The 16,583-nt window shown below is 36.5% G+C and overlaps 1 protein-coding gene across 2 annotated transcripts in view; it reads left to right on the plus strand.

The window, feature by feature from the left end:
* Positions 1-16,583, plus strand: part of LOC110449829 (transmembrane protein 135-like) — a 219,296-nt gene that overhangs the window by 21,970 nt on the left and 180,743 nt on the right. For both annotated transcript variants that reach the window (XM_021496946.1, XM_021496945.1), the window contains exon 4: positions 7,258-7,291. In XM_021496946.1, the coding sequence (XP_021352621.1) occupies positions 7,258-7,291 (34 nt within the window). The remainder of the gene's footprint in view (positions 1-7,257; positions 7,292-16,583) is intronic.

A 16,583-nucleotide genomic window follows, 5' to 3' on the forward strand; every position in this document is an offset into this window, starting at 1 on the left:
TTTAAAGGTCACAGGGGTCAAATATGTCAAAAACTTCAAACGACTTCTTCTGAAGAACTAAAAGGTATAGAATCTTCATATTCGGCTGATGGCTTCCTGGGATGGAGCTTAACAAAGTTTGAGAATGAAAATGACTTTGACCTTCTTTCAAGGTCACAGGGGTCAAATGTGTCAAACACTTCAAACGACTTCTGAAGAAGAACTAAAAGGTATAGAATCTTCATATTTGGCTGATTGGTTCCTGTGATGGAGCCCAACAAAGTTTGAGATTGAAAATTACCTTGACCTACTTTCAAGGTCACAGGGGTCAAATGCGTCAAAAGCTTCAAATGACTTCTGAAGAAGAACTGAAAGGTATAGAACCTTAATATTTGGCTGGTGGCTTCCTGGGATAGAGCCCAACAAAGTTTGAAGAAGAAAATTAGTTTGACCTACTTTCAAGGTCACAGGGGTCAAATATGTCAAAAACTTTAAACGAATTCTTCTGAAGAACTGTAAGGTATAGAATCTTCCTATATGGCTGATTGGTTCCTAGGATGGAGCCCAACAAAGTTTGAGGACGAAAATTACCTTGTTCTACTTTCAAGGTCACAGGGGTCAAATGTGTCAAAAGCTTCAAATGACTTCTTCTGAAGAACTGAAAGGTATAGAATCTTTATATTTGATTGATGGCTTCCTGGGATAGAGCCCAACAAAGTTTGAGGAAGAAAATGACCTTGACCTTCTTTCAAGGTCACAGGGGTCAAATGTGTCAGACACTTCAAACGACTTCTTCTGAACAACTGAAAGGTATAGAATCTTTATATTTGGCTTGTAGCTTCCTAGGAAAGAGCCCAACAAAGTTTGAGAATGAAAATGACCTTGACCTACTTTTAAGGTCACATGAGGCAGATATGTCAAACACTTCAAATGACTTCTTCTGAAGAACTGGAAGTTATAGAACCTTAATATTCGGCTGGTTGTTTCCTGGGAAAGAACCCGACAAAGTTTGCGAATGAAAGTGACCTTGACCTACTTTCAAGGTCACAGAGGTCAACAACATTTTAATGGATTTGTTCTTAAGAACTATAAGGAATGGATTCATAAGATTTGGCTGGTAGCTTTTGGAATAGAGCTTACCAATTTGAGAAGGAAAATGACATTGACCTACTTACAAGGTCACAGGGAAAAATATGTCAAGTAATGAAGAATCAAAAAGCGTAGATTCTTGTAATAATATTTTGCTGGTAGTTTCAACAGATTGAGCCAACAAAGTTTGCGAGGGAAATAATTTTAGTGCAATATAATATTTAATGAGATTATTTTGCTATGACTGCTTAAATATTCAGGTGAGCGATACAGGCCCTCTTGGGCCTCCTGTTTAATTTCCATCGGAATTAATGCAAACTTGGTTAGCATTATCAGTATTGGTTAGCAGTTTCATGATATGCACAAATCAGCCCTGACTGAAACCTAGGGGCTGATGGTAGGGGCCAAAAAGAGTTGAATGACTGAAATTTCAAAAATATTCTTCTCAAGATCCAGATACAGAAGTATCAAATACTCTTCATAGATGGAAGGGTCTTAAATATATATAATGTGCTTTACCAAAATTGTGAATTTCATGACCCTGGGGTCTTGAGTTTTCCCCTGGGGAGGGGATACATTTTACTATAGTTTATATAGGGAAATCACATTCTAGACCAGCATTTGTTTAATTACCATCGGAATTAATTCAAACTTGGTTAGCATTATCAGCATTGGATAGAAGTTTGATGGTATGCACATATCAGCCCTGACTGGCCCCCAGGGGCTGATGGGTGGTGCCAAAAAGGGTCAAATTGGCTAAAATTTCAAAAAACTTCTTCTCAAGATCCTGATATGGTAGAATCAAATACTCTTCATAGATGGAAGGGTCTTCAGGTGCTTTACCATAATTCATCTGACTGACAGAACCACTATTTGTACATAGTACATGTACTACCCAGATCTTTCACACTACTTTTGCATTACATGTAGTTCAAGTTACCTTTGTTACAAAATGATTTCTTTTTCATTTGGCAACATCGATAACATCAGTTTTTACATAACTCAGGTGACCGTTTAGGCCCATGGGCCTCTTGTTAGTGTAAAGCATCCCTGGGTCAAGAGAAATAATTTTATATAAATGAAGATTGTCTCATAATATCGGATACATTTTCACAACTTGCGTGTAGTTCAGATACTGTATTGCAGGATATTTCCGCGGGGATGATATTTCTTTGGGTAAAATTGTGAAAACTTTTATTTAAGAAGACAAAACAAATCAAACTTCAGTTTTACAAATTTCTTCTATCTATGAAAATTGAATCATATTTGATATTTTGTCTGTCGTAGTTATTATTAGATTGCTCTTTATGATTTTTTGTCTGTTTTCTATGTTTAACAACAATATTATCTATCATTCATGTTAATTGTATTTCAAACTCATCAGCTTTGTATTTTCTTTAAATACTTACACATGTATCTTTACACTAGGCCTGTAGTTTGTGTGACTGCAGCACATTTCTTAATTAATTTCTTAATCTTGATATCATAGTAGTAAAATATGTTTCATTGATTGCTAGGAGTAATTGAAATTCTGCCAATATTGACATTCACAACTATCGCTGAACAGAGAATTTTATTTGTTCCATTCCTTCAAGTCTGATACAATGCTGGAGCACCTGCAAGAATGTAATTATAGTATGTAATCGGATGTCATGTTTGTGTTGATTGCTCACCAATTCCTTATTCATGGTATTAAAGGTTGGCTTTTGTGGATAAATTTTTTAACAAAATATTTTGTTAATTTTTAGAAAAAAATAAAATTTACATTTTAGAAAATGTCGGCTTAAATTTCCAATTAATTTTGAGATTTTTTTAAAAAGAAAATATGTTTGTCATAGTAGGTGCTTATTACTTAAAAATAGTTATTCTAGCTTCATAAATAAAATGTGTGCTCATAGCTATGAAATCTTTTCATAGGCGTTTGAATGAAAATTCATTTGGGGAAAGCTCGTCTTCTGTGATTGATAATAACATATGAAAGTTTAAAATTTCAAGCGACAGATGAACACTTTTATTTGACTCATAATCTGTTATAATAATAAAAATTGTTGGCAAACCTGTAATTATAGTTTGCATTTGCAGGGAGAGGCTTGAACACCTAATTATGGAGGGAAATTAAAAATCGGGGCAGCATAAAAGATTGTACTGATTTACTGGCTAGGCTACTAAGCCCCAACAATAGATCACAATATGCTTTTTATACCTGGGTTTGAAGCAGCGAGGCTCGATGGATAATTGGACAGGGAGAAAAAGTTAAGATAGATACCGAACGAATCAGCAGGGGTTTTATGAATAAGTCCATTCTAAATATAGCCTTTATCAACGGTGAATTGGGAGGGAAATCACCGCATTCTAGATTTATCCTAATTGCAATTTTAGAATTTGCCTTACAGTGAAGCTGAGTTAATCTGGGTTTGGTAATCCCGTATAATTGTTGTCCTAATTTGTATAATATGGAAGATCAGAATTACTTGTAAGAGATATTCCTGCTACAGTAATCTGAATTCCCTTATTCCACACCATAACTGTAGAGAAAATGGAAAACGACACACTCGTACATGAAATACCATCTTCATGCTGTTTGTCTTAATTGTGCACTAATTTATTTTTATTTTTTCTGCACATGTACAGAGGGATTAGTTTTCTGTTTTATACAGATTATGTTTTTAATTTAAATTTTACTGATGAAATCTCGTAATTTTGAGTATAAAGGGTAAAAAGAATGCATCTTATCATTAATTCTGTAATGATATTCTACTGAGGGCAGTAAAACAGTTCATTAGTTAGGAAATTGAGACAGGTTTTTCTGGTTTAAATGTGAAAGGAACAGTTTTTATTTCAATTATCTCAAATAGATGAAATTTCAGATATTTTATTATTTGTAGAAAAAAATTGCAAATAATTTTGATTAGCTAGAAATTAGGATTCAAATGAAAAGTATAACATAATTCCTGATGTATGTGACACTTGGTAATATAATTGTGATTTTCCTGTTAATGTTTGCCTTGAAAAATGATGGGGTTACGGCTGTAAACGGCTGCGTTGGATTTGCCTGTGTCAATACATGGCATGCTACCTAAATCACATCTCCTGTGCTCATATCGTTTCGTGTCTCGGAATGTTTTCTGCAACGTAATGAAAGAGTGAAACAACACTGGGTTAAACAGCAACAACAGATCATTCAGCTAATTAGCTTGAAATTCATGAAGACTGTGTAAATGTAGACGACAAGCATTTGAGGACGTTGGTAACCATTGAAGGACGGCCAACAATCGGGTGAGGGTCCTGTTACAAATGAAAGACCAGAATCTCCGTATCTACACAACTGCACTCTATTGATTTGGTCTAGCAGGAAAAAAGCGAACTTTGAGACCGTTGGGGAAAATTATCGGAAATGACTCTATCAATTTCAGAGGATAAACATTATGTTGTCAAGGGGGCTATTTTGTCTTCCTGCTATAAATCAGTTTGATAGTTTTACAGAGCTTGTGCTGTAACTCTGTACAATATCTTCCCTACAATAAATCCAGACTGGCCGATTGCTTAAATTTACAGATTCTATCATGGTTGTGAAACAAAAAGTTTAGATTCCATGAAAAAAATGTGGAACATTTATTTAATTCTGATTCTAATCATTTCTGATTTACATAAACAATTCATTTAGTCCTCAAGTCAATACAAGCCCGATTAGGCCAATGCTAAATATTCCCCTGTTTGTAGGAAGTGGTTGAATAAATTAAAGGTTTACGTTCGTAAAAGTTGTGATTTCTGATCTTCATTATGGCATCTGTGTAACTAAAACCCTAACAGGTATAAATTAAATCACAAACTAACGACTAGCTTGGTGTCTGTCTCACCAATAACATGTCTTGTGCTCACCCACTGAGGCTGGAACAAGGCTAGGATGTAGGGAAGAAGGAGTATCTGGGGCAGGCTATTAGGTTCTCAGCGGGCTGCTCGTGTAACAACCCTAACTGGAGCAATGCTTTCCAATCCCATTGTTCATTCTCAGTCAGTCAAGCTTTGGAAAATAATTGTTTGTATAAAGCTAGTAGGCTGCTCACTGGGATTCATTTAAAATCAACATGTTTAAATGTCAGCCATATTTAAATTCTAATATCTATGCAGTTTTTTAAAATGCTGTTGGAGTACAGGTACAGAGTTTACGAGATAATAATAATCTTCGGCTATAGTCTACTATAAATATCTCAAACAGCTTCGAATATGGTCATGTGTATCTAAGTCTTTCTTGTGAGGTCAGAAAAAGTGAGAAATTTCTTTTTTACTGAAGTGTATAATGGCCATAAATTCATTTTATGGTTCACCAAAATTGACATGAGATTGGCGTTACTGTGTCATTATCTATGTAAACCGATGCTTGTCAAAAGTCAGAAAGGCGGACTTATGACACCCTGCTTATTGAATACAATGGATAGGAGGTGCCCGTAGCATACACACTGTGATACCCTATACCTGTCAAGATTTGGGGGTTAGCAAAATAGATACAATCTATACCAGGTTACCTCCTTACAAAAAACACTGGCTGGCTTGAATGACTATGTAAACACTCGACTGCCGACTGTCAGATCCATTGTAGCTGGGATTTATATTGAGAAAAGATAGTCGTAGAGATAGGCCTAACGAATGGCATATGTTGAAAGATACTAGGATAATACTTATGTCAGAGTACAGGTCCCCTGGATAAAATATGGCTTCATACATGTTTGACACATTCAACCTTCCAATGTTTTTGATTAGCTAGGAATTAATTATCGTTGTATGATATATTTGATTAGATGTCATTCTATTTATGAAGGAGTTATCTCCCTTTGTTGTGTATTTTACTCACACTCCCATTCACGTGTACACAGTGTCTTATGATGTTTTTGTGATAAAATAGGAATGTGAGGAGGTAATTAGTAGGTAGACCAAATTGAAGTTGTCAGGGGAGGTAAGGCAGGTCATCTGTCACGTTGAACCTGTCACTAAGGTGGCACAATGCCAATGTTAGGTCAAATTCTATATGGGGTTGCTAGCCAAAGAGGCTGTAAATACTAGATACCATTGATTAAGTTAAATCAGGTCAGACCAAAAAAGGAATTTCAGCTTGAATAAATGATGATTAAGTAATATATAAGGAATAGTTTAGTTTCAATATGTATGAAATATAAAATGTATAATCATAGTTATATATTCATTAAAAAAAACCAAAAAAATATTTATGATAATTCATATTTTTAATTTATTTGTTGTCATGTTAATTTTTGATTTCGAAACTTAACAGGAAAATGCTTTTTTCTGTGAATTTTTTGGATCTCTAAACATATGTTAGCTTGGTAGCATTTAGTGATCTGGAAAGTAAAGGCAAAAGACAACGGCAGTCTCTGTGAAAAAAACAATTCACCTAAATAGTTCCCTATATTAAAGGAACTACAACATGCATGCACGTAATGTTCATGAATGATTCAATATATACTATACTATAGTAACCATACAAACCTTCATAGCTAACACGTTATTTCTACCTAAAAATATCATTTAGATGTCGTCTCCAGTGATGCTCAACAAAAACCTAACTTTCTGTCACTAATTTCTGGTGTAACCAAAGATCTACAACATAAACAATAGTAAATGTATACTTCCAAAATCTCAACTGTATGATGTGTTCTTCTTTTATGTATTCATCTTACATGTATCACTTGGTTGGTTGGGTGGCATAGTGGATAGTGCACACACCTTTCACCAAGGCGGCTGGGGTTCAATTCCCTCATCAGAGGTGAAAAGGACGTAGCACTAACAAGACTGATTAATATAAGTTGTAATAACTTGTTTCATAATTGTTGTAAAATGAATAAAGTTGATTTATGTATATTTATCACTTGTTATCGAATATAAAGGACTATCCAATGACTGGGATCCAGCTGTCTGTAAATGATACATATTGAAATTGAAAGCAGGTTTTACCTCAGGACAATTTAGTCCCTCTAGGACAATTTAATTTATGCTTAGGACAAATGCATGTATATTACATCATGTAACATAGGACAAATACATGTATATTACATCATGTAACATATGACAAATACATGTATATTAATTACATCATGTAACATAGGACAAATACATGTATATTACATCATGTAACATATAAAGCATTACTAAAACCTGATTTGTTCTTTGTCATTTCAGAAGAGGCCTGCTTGCTATCTACATGGCAAACGTGGTAAGTATGACATCATTGATGTCAGAATAATGGCTGCCCCAATCTTAGGCTATATCAATATCATCTAGTATATTTACAGACTTGTATTTTCAGCTTATCTTTAATCCATTTCCTGTTGAAAATCAGTTCATGCCAGAGATCCACTTCCTGTTTGAAAGTCATTTCCTGTTGGAGGTCCACTTCCTGTGCAGCTTTCATTCTCGTGTTTAGGCAGTATAAACTGGCTTTGGGAGAGTCTGGGAAATTTCACAGATTGTTTGCAGCTATAAAGCTTTTTGAGAAGCATGCAGTTCTGTGAATGCAAACTAAACCTATTGAAAATGAAATTTGGAATTTATTATAATAAAGGACCTAACTTATACCCTAACAAACCTCCCGAAGGAAAATATTTATTTACCGGTAATAGAATAAATATGGTGCTGGATTGAAAGACTTGCCAATTTAACAGATATTGTAAGCTGGTGTGTCAGGCGAATCATTAGGGGCCTTTTGCACCCAGTTTGTACACCCCCAATCAATAGTTCTAGTCAACAAGGAAAAATGTAGAGATTGAATGAATTGTAATTTGGGAGTATGCTAACTTGAGTATTTATATGCATAATGTACAGTAAGTTTGTGTAAAATGAGATAGGGAACAAAACAGTATTTTATTTAATGAAGGGCTTGGAGACAGGTTGTCGCTGCAAATGAATCATAACCAAGTCTCCAAGATCTGTGTAATAGTCAGAGAGCACAACAACCACTACAACGACTTGTAAAATAGTGTATTGTCGTAGTTGTGTAGAGTTGTATAGAGTTTAAACACCAGCAATTGCCATTTGGTTTTAAAAAACCCTGGAATAATTCCAGTGTTTAAATTCACAGTGGAACATTCTCTACTGGTTCAGCAATTACTTGAATGTACAAAACCTATGTTTCATTGATTTAGCACATGATGTATTGAGAGGTTTCAGGGGTAATTACCGTGCAAGTTGTGTGGTACGTTACACAAACAATCTTTTGTACCCCAGATTTGTGACAAATGGAACGCAAATATTTTCTAATGGAGTGCCAGCCCATATTGAAATGACAATATTTGATAAGACAGTGACAGGACTTGAGAACAGTTAGTATGGAAAGTTTGTGCTGGAGCTCTTACTCAAATGTGTGAACAGTGATAAGGTCAGCTAATTACGATATTTTCCCTCCTCTCCTTCTATTGATAGAGCAACAAAGCTTGTCAAAAATTATAGAAAACGCAGGACTGGAGAGGTTTGCTTTTAGTGGTTGTTCCGACCTTACACAGTAAGGGCAAGTCTTTGGAGGTCTACACTTTCTGACCCTAGAAGGTAGTCTGCAGTTGTCAGTGGCGCCAACATATTTTGTATAAAGAACCATGTTCTAGAAAGTACGAGTTAGGTGTTGACTGTGCGAAGGTCTGTCCTCTGTCTGCCTTTTGACCTCTATTTGTTAGTCTGGTATGACCAATCAATTGTACATGTAGATGCGGTAGTACCTTCTTGATACAAAAATTTAGGAACTTTGACAACTCTGATACCTTAAACAATTTTGAAACTTGGACAAACATCACAATATTTTTACATTCATTTTCTAGACTGCACCATATTGAAGTATCTCATATTGAAGACAGCAATAATTTCCATTCTCTTGCAGTTTAATTTTAGTCTGCTATCAATATGAACAGGCAGGATTTGCCTCCAAAACTTTTGACACATTTGAGTCAGACCAGAAATATGTTTTAGGAGTTATGTATGCAATGAAATAATTTATTTAATCTGCCAAGGAATTCTTTTATGGTATGATAAATTTCAGTGGGGTCGTGTTCTGTATAAAAGTAACACCCTATTAACTCTGATTCTGGGTATCATATCACCCAGTTCAGGAGCAGCTTTGGAGTCTGTCATATTTAAAAGAAAGAAGATGATATTGTTGGGACAAACTTGTCACCTGAGAACGAATTATGGGTATATTTTGTGTCTTTGTGGAGCAGATTTTCTTTCACAATAATCTCCTGCGAGTTTAATATGAAATATTTTTGAATGCATTTGATTCGTCGTGTTATTGATAAGATCTGACCTGAATCCTACGGTTGATGGCACATGTAGGCTTCTTTCTATTTCACAATAATTACCTGTATTAGTATCTTGAATAGACTTTCGCTCATCGCTCAGTGGCAGCAATATTTTTATACACCAGATTTTTATTAGAAAATATTTTCTTTTTTCGTGCATGACTGCTTTCTGCATGCATGTGCATACAGAATGTTTAAAGCAAAGAAAGGCCTTACTAGCTACACAAACAGCTTAGCATGGTAATTTGTAAATGCTTTGTGGAGGTACAAAAAGGTCTGATGATTAATGAGAGTATTTAAGGTTTTCAGGCTTAGAGTAATGGTCTTGGTACCTATTGTTGCATTGGAGTGTGTAACCTTCCCCCCTGTCTCTAATTCGTCTTTGACAAAATGTGACATCATGGTCGTGTTCTTACCAGGTATATTTATTTGTCATCTTCATGGAGAGATTTAGACTTTCGTAGGACTTTACTGGTGTGGGAGAAAATTTAGTCATTTTCTCAAAATAAACTTTAGTATTTATCAGTTAAGTTTGCTCTGAAGAATATAAAAGTTAAGATAATATTTGTGAAAAAAATATTAATGGTTTCTGAGGTGGCCTATACAGATATTGTCTGTGGTAGCTGTAGGGTCTCTGAGGTGACCTATATATATAGTGTCTGTGATAGCTGTAGGGTCTCTGAGGTGACCTATATAGATGTTGTCTCTGGTAACTGTAGGGTTTCTGAGGTGGCCTATACAGATAATGTCTGTGGTAACTGTAGGGTTTCTGAGGTGGTCTATATATATATTGTCTGTGATAACTGTAGGGTCTCTGAGGTGGTATATATAAATATTGTCTGTGGAAACTGTAGGGTTTCTAAGATGGCCTATACAGATATTGTCTGTGGTAACTGTAGTGTTTCTGAGGTGGTCTATATAAATATTGTCTGTGGTAACTAGGTTTTCTGAGGTGGCCTATATAGATATTGTCTGTGGTAACTGTATGGTTTCTGAGGTGGCCTATATAGATATTGTCTGTGGAAACTGTAGGGTTTCTAAGATGGCCTATACAGATATTGTCTGTGGTAACTGTAGGGTTTCTAAGATGGCCTATATAGATAGTGTCTGTGGTAGCTGTAGGGTTTCTGAGGTGGCCTATAAAGATATTGTCTGTGGTAGCTGTAGGGTTTCTGAGGTGGCCTATATAGATATTGTCTGTGGTAGCTGTAGGGTTTCTGAGGTGGTCTATATAGATATTGTCTGTGGTAGCTGTAGGGTTTCTGAGGTGGCCTATACAGATATTGTCTGTGGTAATTGTAGTGTTTCTGAGGTGGTCTATATAGATATTGTCTGTGGTAACTAGGTTTACTGAGGTGGCCTATATAGATATTGTCTGTGGTAACTGTATGGTTTCTGAGGTGGCCTATATAGATATTGTCTGTGGTTACTGTAGGGTTTCTGAGGTGGCCGATATAGATATTGTCTGTGGTAGCTGTAGGGTTTCTGAGGTGGTCTATATAGATATTGTCTGTGGTAACTGCAGGGTTTTTGAGGTGGTATATATAAATATTGTGTGTGGAAACTGTAGGCTTTCTGAGGTGGCCAATATAGATATTGTCTGTGGAAACTAGGGTTTCTGAGGTGACCTATATAGATATTGTCTGTGGTAGCAGTAGGGTTTCTGAGGTGGTCTATATAGATATGTGCTGTTGTAGCTGTAGGGTTTCTGAGGTGGCCTATATAGATATTTTCTTTGGTAACTAGGGTTTCTGAGGTGCCCTATATAGATGTTGTCTGGTAACTGTAGGGTTTTATGAGGTGGCCTATATAGATATTGTCTGTGATAGCTGTAGGGTTTCTGAGGTGGCCTTTATAGATAGTGTCTGTGGTAGCTGTAGTGTTTCTGAGGTGGTCTATATAGATAGTGTCTGTGGTAGCTGTAGGGTTTCTGATGTGGCCTATATAGATGTTGTCTCTGGTAACTGTAGGGTTTCTGAGGTGGCTTATACAGATATTGTCTTTGGTAGCTGTAGGGTTTCTGAGGGGGTCTATATATATATTGTATGTGATAGCTGTAGGGTCTCTGAGGGGACCTATATATATATTGTCTCTGCTAGCTGTAGGGTCTCTTGAGGTGACCTATATGGTCTGTGGAAACTAGGGTTTCTGAGTTGGCCTATATAGATTTTGTCTGTGGTATCTAGGGTTTCTGAGGGGACCTATATAGATTTTGTCTGTGGTAACTAGGTTTTCTGAGGTGGCCTATACAGATATTGTCTGTGGTAGCTGTAGGGTTTCTGAGGTGGTCTATATATATATTGTCTGTGATAGCTGTAGGGTCTCTGAGGTGACCTATATATATATTGTCTGTGGTAGCTGTAGTGTTTCTGAGGTGGCCTATATAGATATTGTCTGTGGTAACTAGGGTTTCTGAGGTGACCTATATAGATTTTGTCTGTGGTAATTAGGGTTTCTGAGGTGGCCGATAAAGATATTGTCTGTGGTAACTAGGGTTTCTGAGTTGGCCTATATAGATTTTGTCTGGTAACTGTGTCATGGTAGTGTTATAGTAGACATGGCTTTTGACCACTCCAGTTAATGCTAGAGGTAGTAGGGGTAATGGTCACACTTACAACAGGAGCTTTACCGTACAAATGGAGGAGATTATTTGTTGTTGGAATACTACACTATAATAAGTGTTATTTTAACATGTACCTCTACTGTTACAGCACATATCACAAGATTCTGTAAAATTTGTAGGTACATTAAAGATATTTATCGGAATCTCATCATTAGTGTATAGTAGTATTAATACGGTAAGTTTTAACAGTATGGCAATATCAATGAATTTCTAAACTTTAATGATATTAATAACGATTTTTACCGTTAAATTTAGATTGAGATATTTTGAGAAGCCATTGTAATGGATTTTTTTACACTGAATTTCTGCTTAGGTTGTAATGGTTAATGGTTTTATGAAGCAGTCAACAAAAAATGGCAAGTCTTACATTTAAATGACTTCAAAATTGTACAACATAGCAAATTTTAATTGAAAACTTTGTGTAAGTGATACAGTTAAGGAAGCTTGTGTTTCACAGCTTCACATCAACAGATAGTCAGAGAGGCTTCCTCTAATATAATCACTCCGGTAATTAAACATGGCTGTCTCTAAAACTCTACAATATATAGTTTTACTTCACTTCTATTTCTTACAAGAACAGATTTTCTATTAGTTTTGGAAGATCAAAGAGAGAATTTGCATCTATCCCATTTTTTCAATTCTTGCGATTCTCGTGATGCTGTATATAAATTGGCACTTTTTCACCTGTTGAGATTTAATAAGGTAATAGTTTGGGTGTTACAAATACCTGGCCAAGTGAATGTGTTCTGCAGGTGTGCAGTGACACTATCCATTTGTCAAATCCTCATTAGAAACATGGCAACAAAATGTTGGTAGCTCATGGAAACTACAACAAGGTTTTTAACATGGGTTTACCACACAACGTGAAGCTGCGGTATGCTGCTACTGTTGTTTATTCTCTTGTGTAAGCTACGATGTGATGAGATGTTGGGGGACGTGGTCACATGATATACAGAGGTAATTAGAGGGGGAAGCAACATGGAGATGGGTAATGGTAAAATGAAGGAGGGAGTAAGAAAGGGGTACAAGGGGAGGTGGAAAGGATGAGAAAGAAGGGAAAGGGCAGGGGGAGGATGGTAATAGAAGGGCAGGCGCACAGATTATGGAAGTAGGGTAGGGAAAAATAAGGAAGACAGAAAAGGACAAAGAGAGAAGAGAACAGGGATGGCAAGAGATGATAAGTAGCAAAGGAAAAGGAACAGTGTTAATAGGGAAGAAAAAGTTAGGAAGGACAGGAGTGGGCAGAGAAGGGGGAGTTTAAGGAACAGCAGGGTGTGGGAGTTACAGGGAGGGCAAGAGGGGGCAGGGAAGGGGAAGATTTGAAAGGCAGGAGAGGGCAGGGAAGGTTGAGTTTGGACAAGCAAAAGGGGCCAGGAAAGAGAAAGTTACAAAGGACAGGAGGTAACAGGAAAGAGGGAGCTAGGAAGAACACATTAAGTCAGGGAGAATGGAGTAAGGAAGAAGAGGGAGAGGCAGGGAAGATGTAGTTAGGAAGGATAGGAGGGGTCAGGGAAGGGAAAAGTTTGGAAGGGCAATAGAGGGCAAGCAAAATTGAGTAAGGAAAGACAGGGGAGAGGTAATTGGGAAGGATAGGAGGGGTCAGGGAAGGGAAGAGATCGGAAGAGAAATGGAGGGCAAGAAAAAAATGAGTCAGGAAGGACAGGGAAGAGGTAGTCGGGAAGGGCAAGAGGTGCAGGGAAGAGGGATTGTCACTAGTCGCATATCACACAGAAAATCATTGACGCTAGTCGCATTTAAAACTGAAAATCATAGTCACATGTGACATTAGATTGAAAGAGATAGTGTTTTGTTACGTTAGACAGAAAATCATGGTTGCTTGTTGAGTTAGGTAGAACATCATGGTTGCTTGTTGAGTTAGGTAGAACATCATAGTTGCTTGTTGAGTTAGATAGAAAATCGTGGTTGCTTGTTGAGTTAGATAGAAAATCATGGTTGCTTGTTGAGTTAGGTAGAAAATCATGGTTGCAAGTAATGTCAGAAAGAAAATCACAGTTGCTAGTCACATTTCACAGAAATTCTTGATTGCTAGTTCTTTAGATGGAGTCATATAATATCAAAATTACTAGAAGTGTCCCTTCAGTACTGAATTACCACATCCAAATAAACGTTTAGTGTCACAACAGCACAAGGCATTGGAGTAGATCTTTACTGCCTCACTCAGTGTCAGATTAACAGGTATTTGGCAATACAACTGTGTAATATATTTGCTTTATCAGGTTATGATTTAGCCACAAGCTGATGTTATCATTCTCATAGACTATCTTAATTGAAGATCTCAAAATGTTCAGAAATGACGATTTCAATTTATATTAATTCGTCGATTATTGCTATTTGGCCTTATTGCTGATTTATACCAAGATTGCAGTCATATTTTCTTCAGCTTATGCAAACTATTTATGATTGTCAGTCATTTTCTGTGTTGATATTTCAGTTTCGGGGGGTTTTGAATTTGAAAATAATCATCAAATCATGATAAATTTTACCCCTTAACTAGAATTGTCTTTTCCCCCCAAATCTTGGTTTTCGTTCCAGTTTAAATCGCTCCTGAACTGATTAAGATCATACTTAAAATATTATAAAACTTTCTCCGTGCAAGTACCCAGACATAGGACTTGTGGGAATACAGGAGGCAGGAGGCCTGCTTAGATAAAATATTGATTAGGGAAGAACGCCATTAAAACAGCCATAAAATCATAGTAAAATATAAATTCAGTCATATGGAATTTAACTCGAGTTTAAATGGAAATTATGATTGACATTTACTTCCTTCTGAATGCCATTGCTTGGCCTTCACTCCCAGAAACAGTAGTGATATGCTGTGCTGTAGATATTGTAAGATTTCTTTTTTTTTTAAGAAAATTTTTGAAAAAAAATATTTAAAATGTAATATCATATGTAAATGGTTCACTGCGTAGAAGCTTTTGTCTGTTTCCTTGACCTTGATTCTAAAATATTAAGAAATATGATTTTGTTCTTAATCAATTTCTATTTTTAGCTCACCTGGTACGAAGTGCCATGTGAGCTTATGCCGTGGCGCGGCGTCCGTCCGTCCTCGTCCGTCAACTTTTCCTTTAAACAACTTCTTCTGAAGAACGGACAGGCCTAGAGTCATGATATTTGGCTGAAAGCTTCGTTGGTAGGAGCCCTACAAAGTTTNGTATCCCAAAATAAAACCATAAACATACAAGGTTTTCTGTTGTAAAATTTATTGCAAACTATTCTGACCCACTTCACAATCCATTAATATCCAGAATAAACAACTGAAATCATCTCCACTTCACACAACACTTCACACAACACTTTACACATCACTTCGCACAACACTTTGCACAACACTCACACAACACTTCACACAACACTCACACAACACTCACACAACACTCACACAACACTTCACACAACACTTAACACTTCACACAACACTTTGCACAACACTCACACAATACTTTGCACAACACTTCACACAACACTTCGCACAACACTCACACAATACTTTGCACAACACTTCACACAACACTTCACACAACACTCCGCACAAGACTTTGCACAACACTTGCACAACACTTCACACAACACTCACATAACACTTCACACAACATTTCACACAACACTTCGCACAACACTCACACAACACTTCACACAACACTCACACAACACTCACACAACACTTCACACACAACACTTCACACAAAACTTTGCACAACACTTCGCACAACACTCACACAACACTTTGCACAACACTCACACAACACTTCACACAACACTCACACAACACTTCACACAACACTTCACACAACACTTCACACAACACTTTGCACAACACTTCACACAACACTTCTAACAACACTTCACACAACTCCCACTCCTATCACTTCTACTAACTCATTAAACCCTCTCCCATTCTCAAACTCATTCTCACAATGTTTCTCCAGGTGACAGTAATCTGTTGAGGTGAGGTTATAATCTGTGTATTAAGATGTTGTGGTGAGGTTATAATCTGTGTATTAAGATGTTGAGGTGAGGTTATAATCTGTGTATTAAGATGTTGAGGTGAGGTTATAATCTGTGTATTAAGATGTTGAGGTGAGGTTATAATCTGTGTATTAAGATGTTGAGGTGAGGTTATAATCTGTGTATTAAGATGTTGAGGTGAGGTTATAATCTGTGTATTAAGATGTTGAGGTGAGGTTATAATCTGTGTATTAAGATGTTGAAGTGAGGTTATAATCTGTGTATTAAGATGTTGAAGTGAGGTTATAATCTGTGTATTAAGATGTTGAGGTGAGGGTATAATCTGTGTATTAAGATGTTGTGGTAAGGTTATAATCTTGTGTGTTAAGATGCTGAGGTGAGGTTATAATCTGTGTATTACAATGTTGAAGTGAGGTTATAATCTGTGTGTTAGGATGTTGAGGTTAGGTTATAATCTGTGTATTAAGATGTTGAGGTGAGGTTATAATCTGTGTATTAGGATGTTGAAGTGAGGTTATAATCCGTGTATTAGGATGTTGAGGTGAGGTTATAATCTGTGTATTAAGATGTTGAGGTGAGGTTATAATCTGTGTATTAAGATGTTG

Source organism: Mizuhopecten yessoensis, unplaced genomic scaffold (genome assembly GCF_002113885.1).
Source record: "Mizuhopecten yessoensis strain PY_sf001 unplaced genomic scaffold, ASM211388v2 scaffold4823, whole genome shotgun sequence".
Lineage (NCBI taxonomy): Eukaryota > Metazoa > Mollusca > Bivalvia > Pectinida > Pectinidae > Mizuhopecten > Mizuhopecten yessoensis.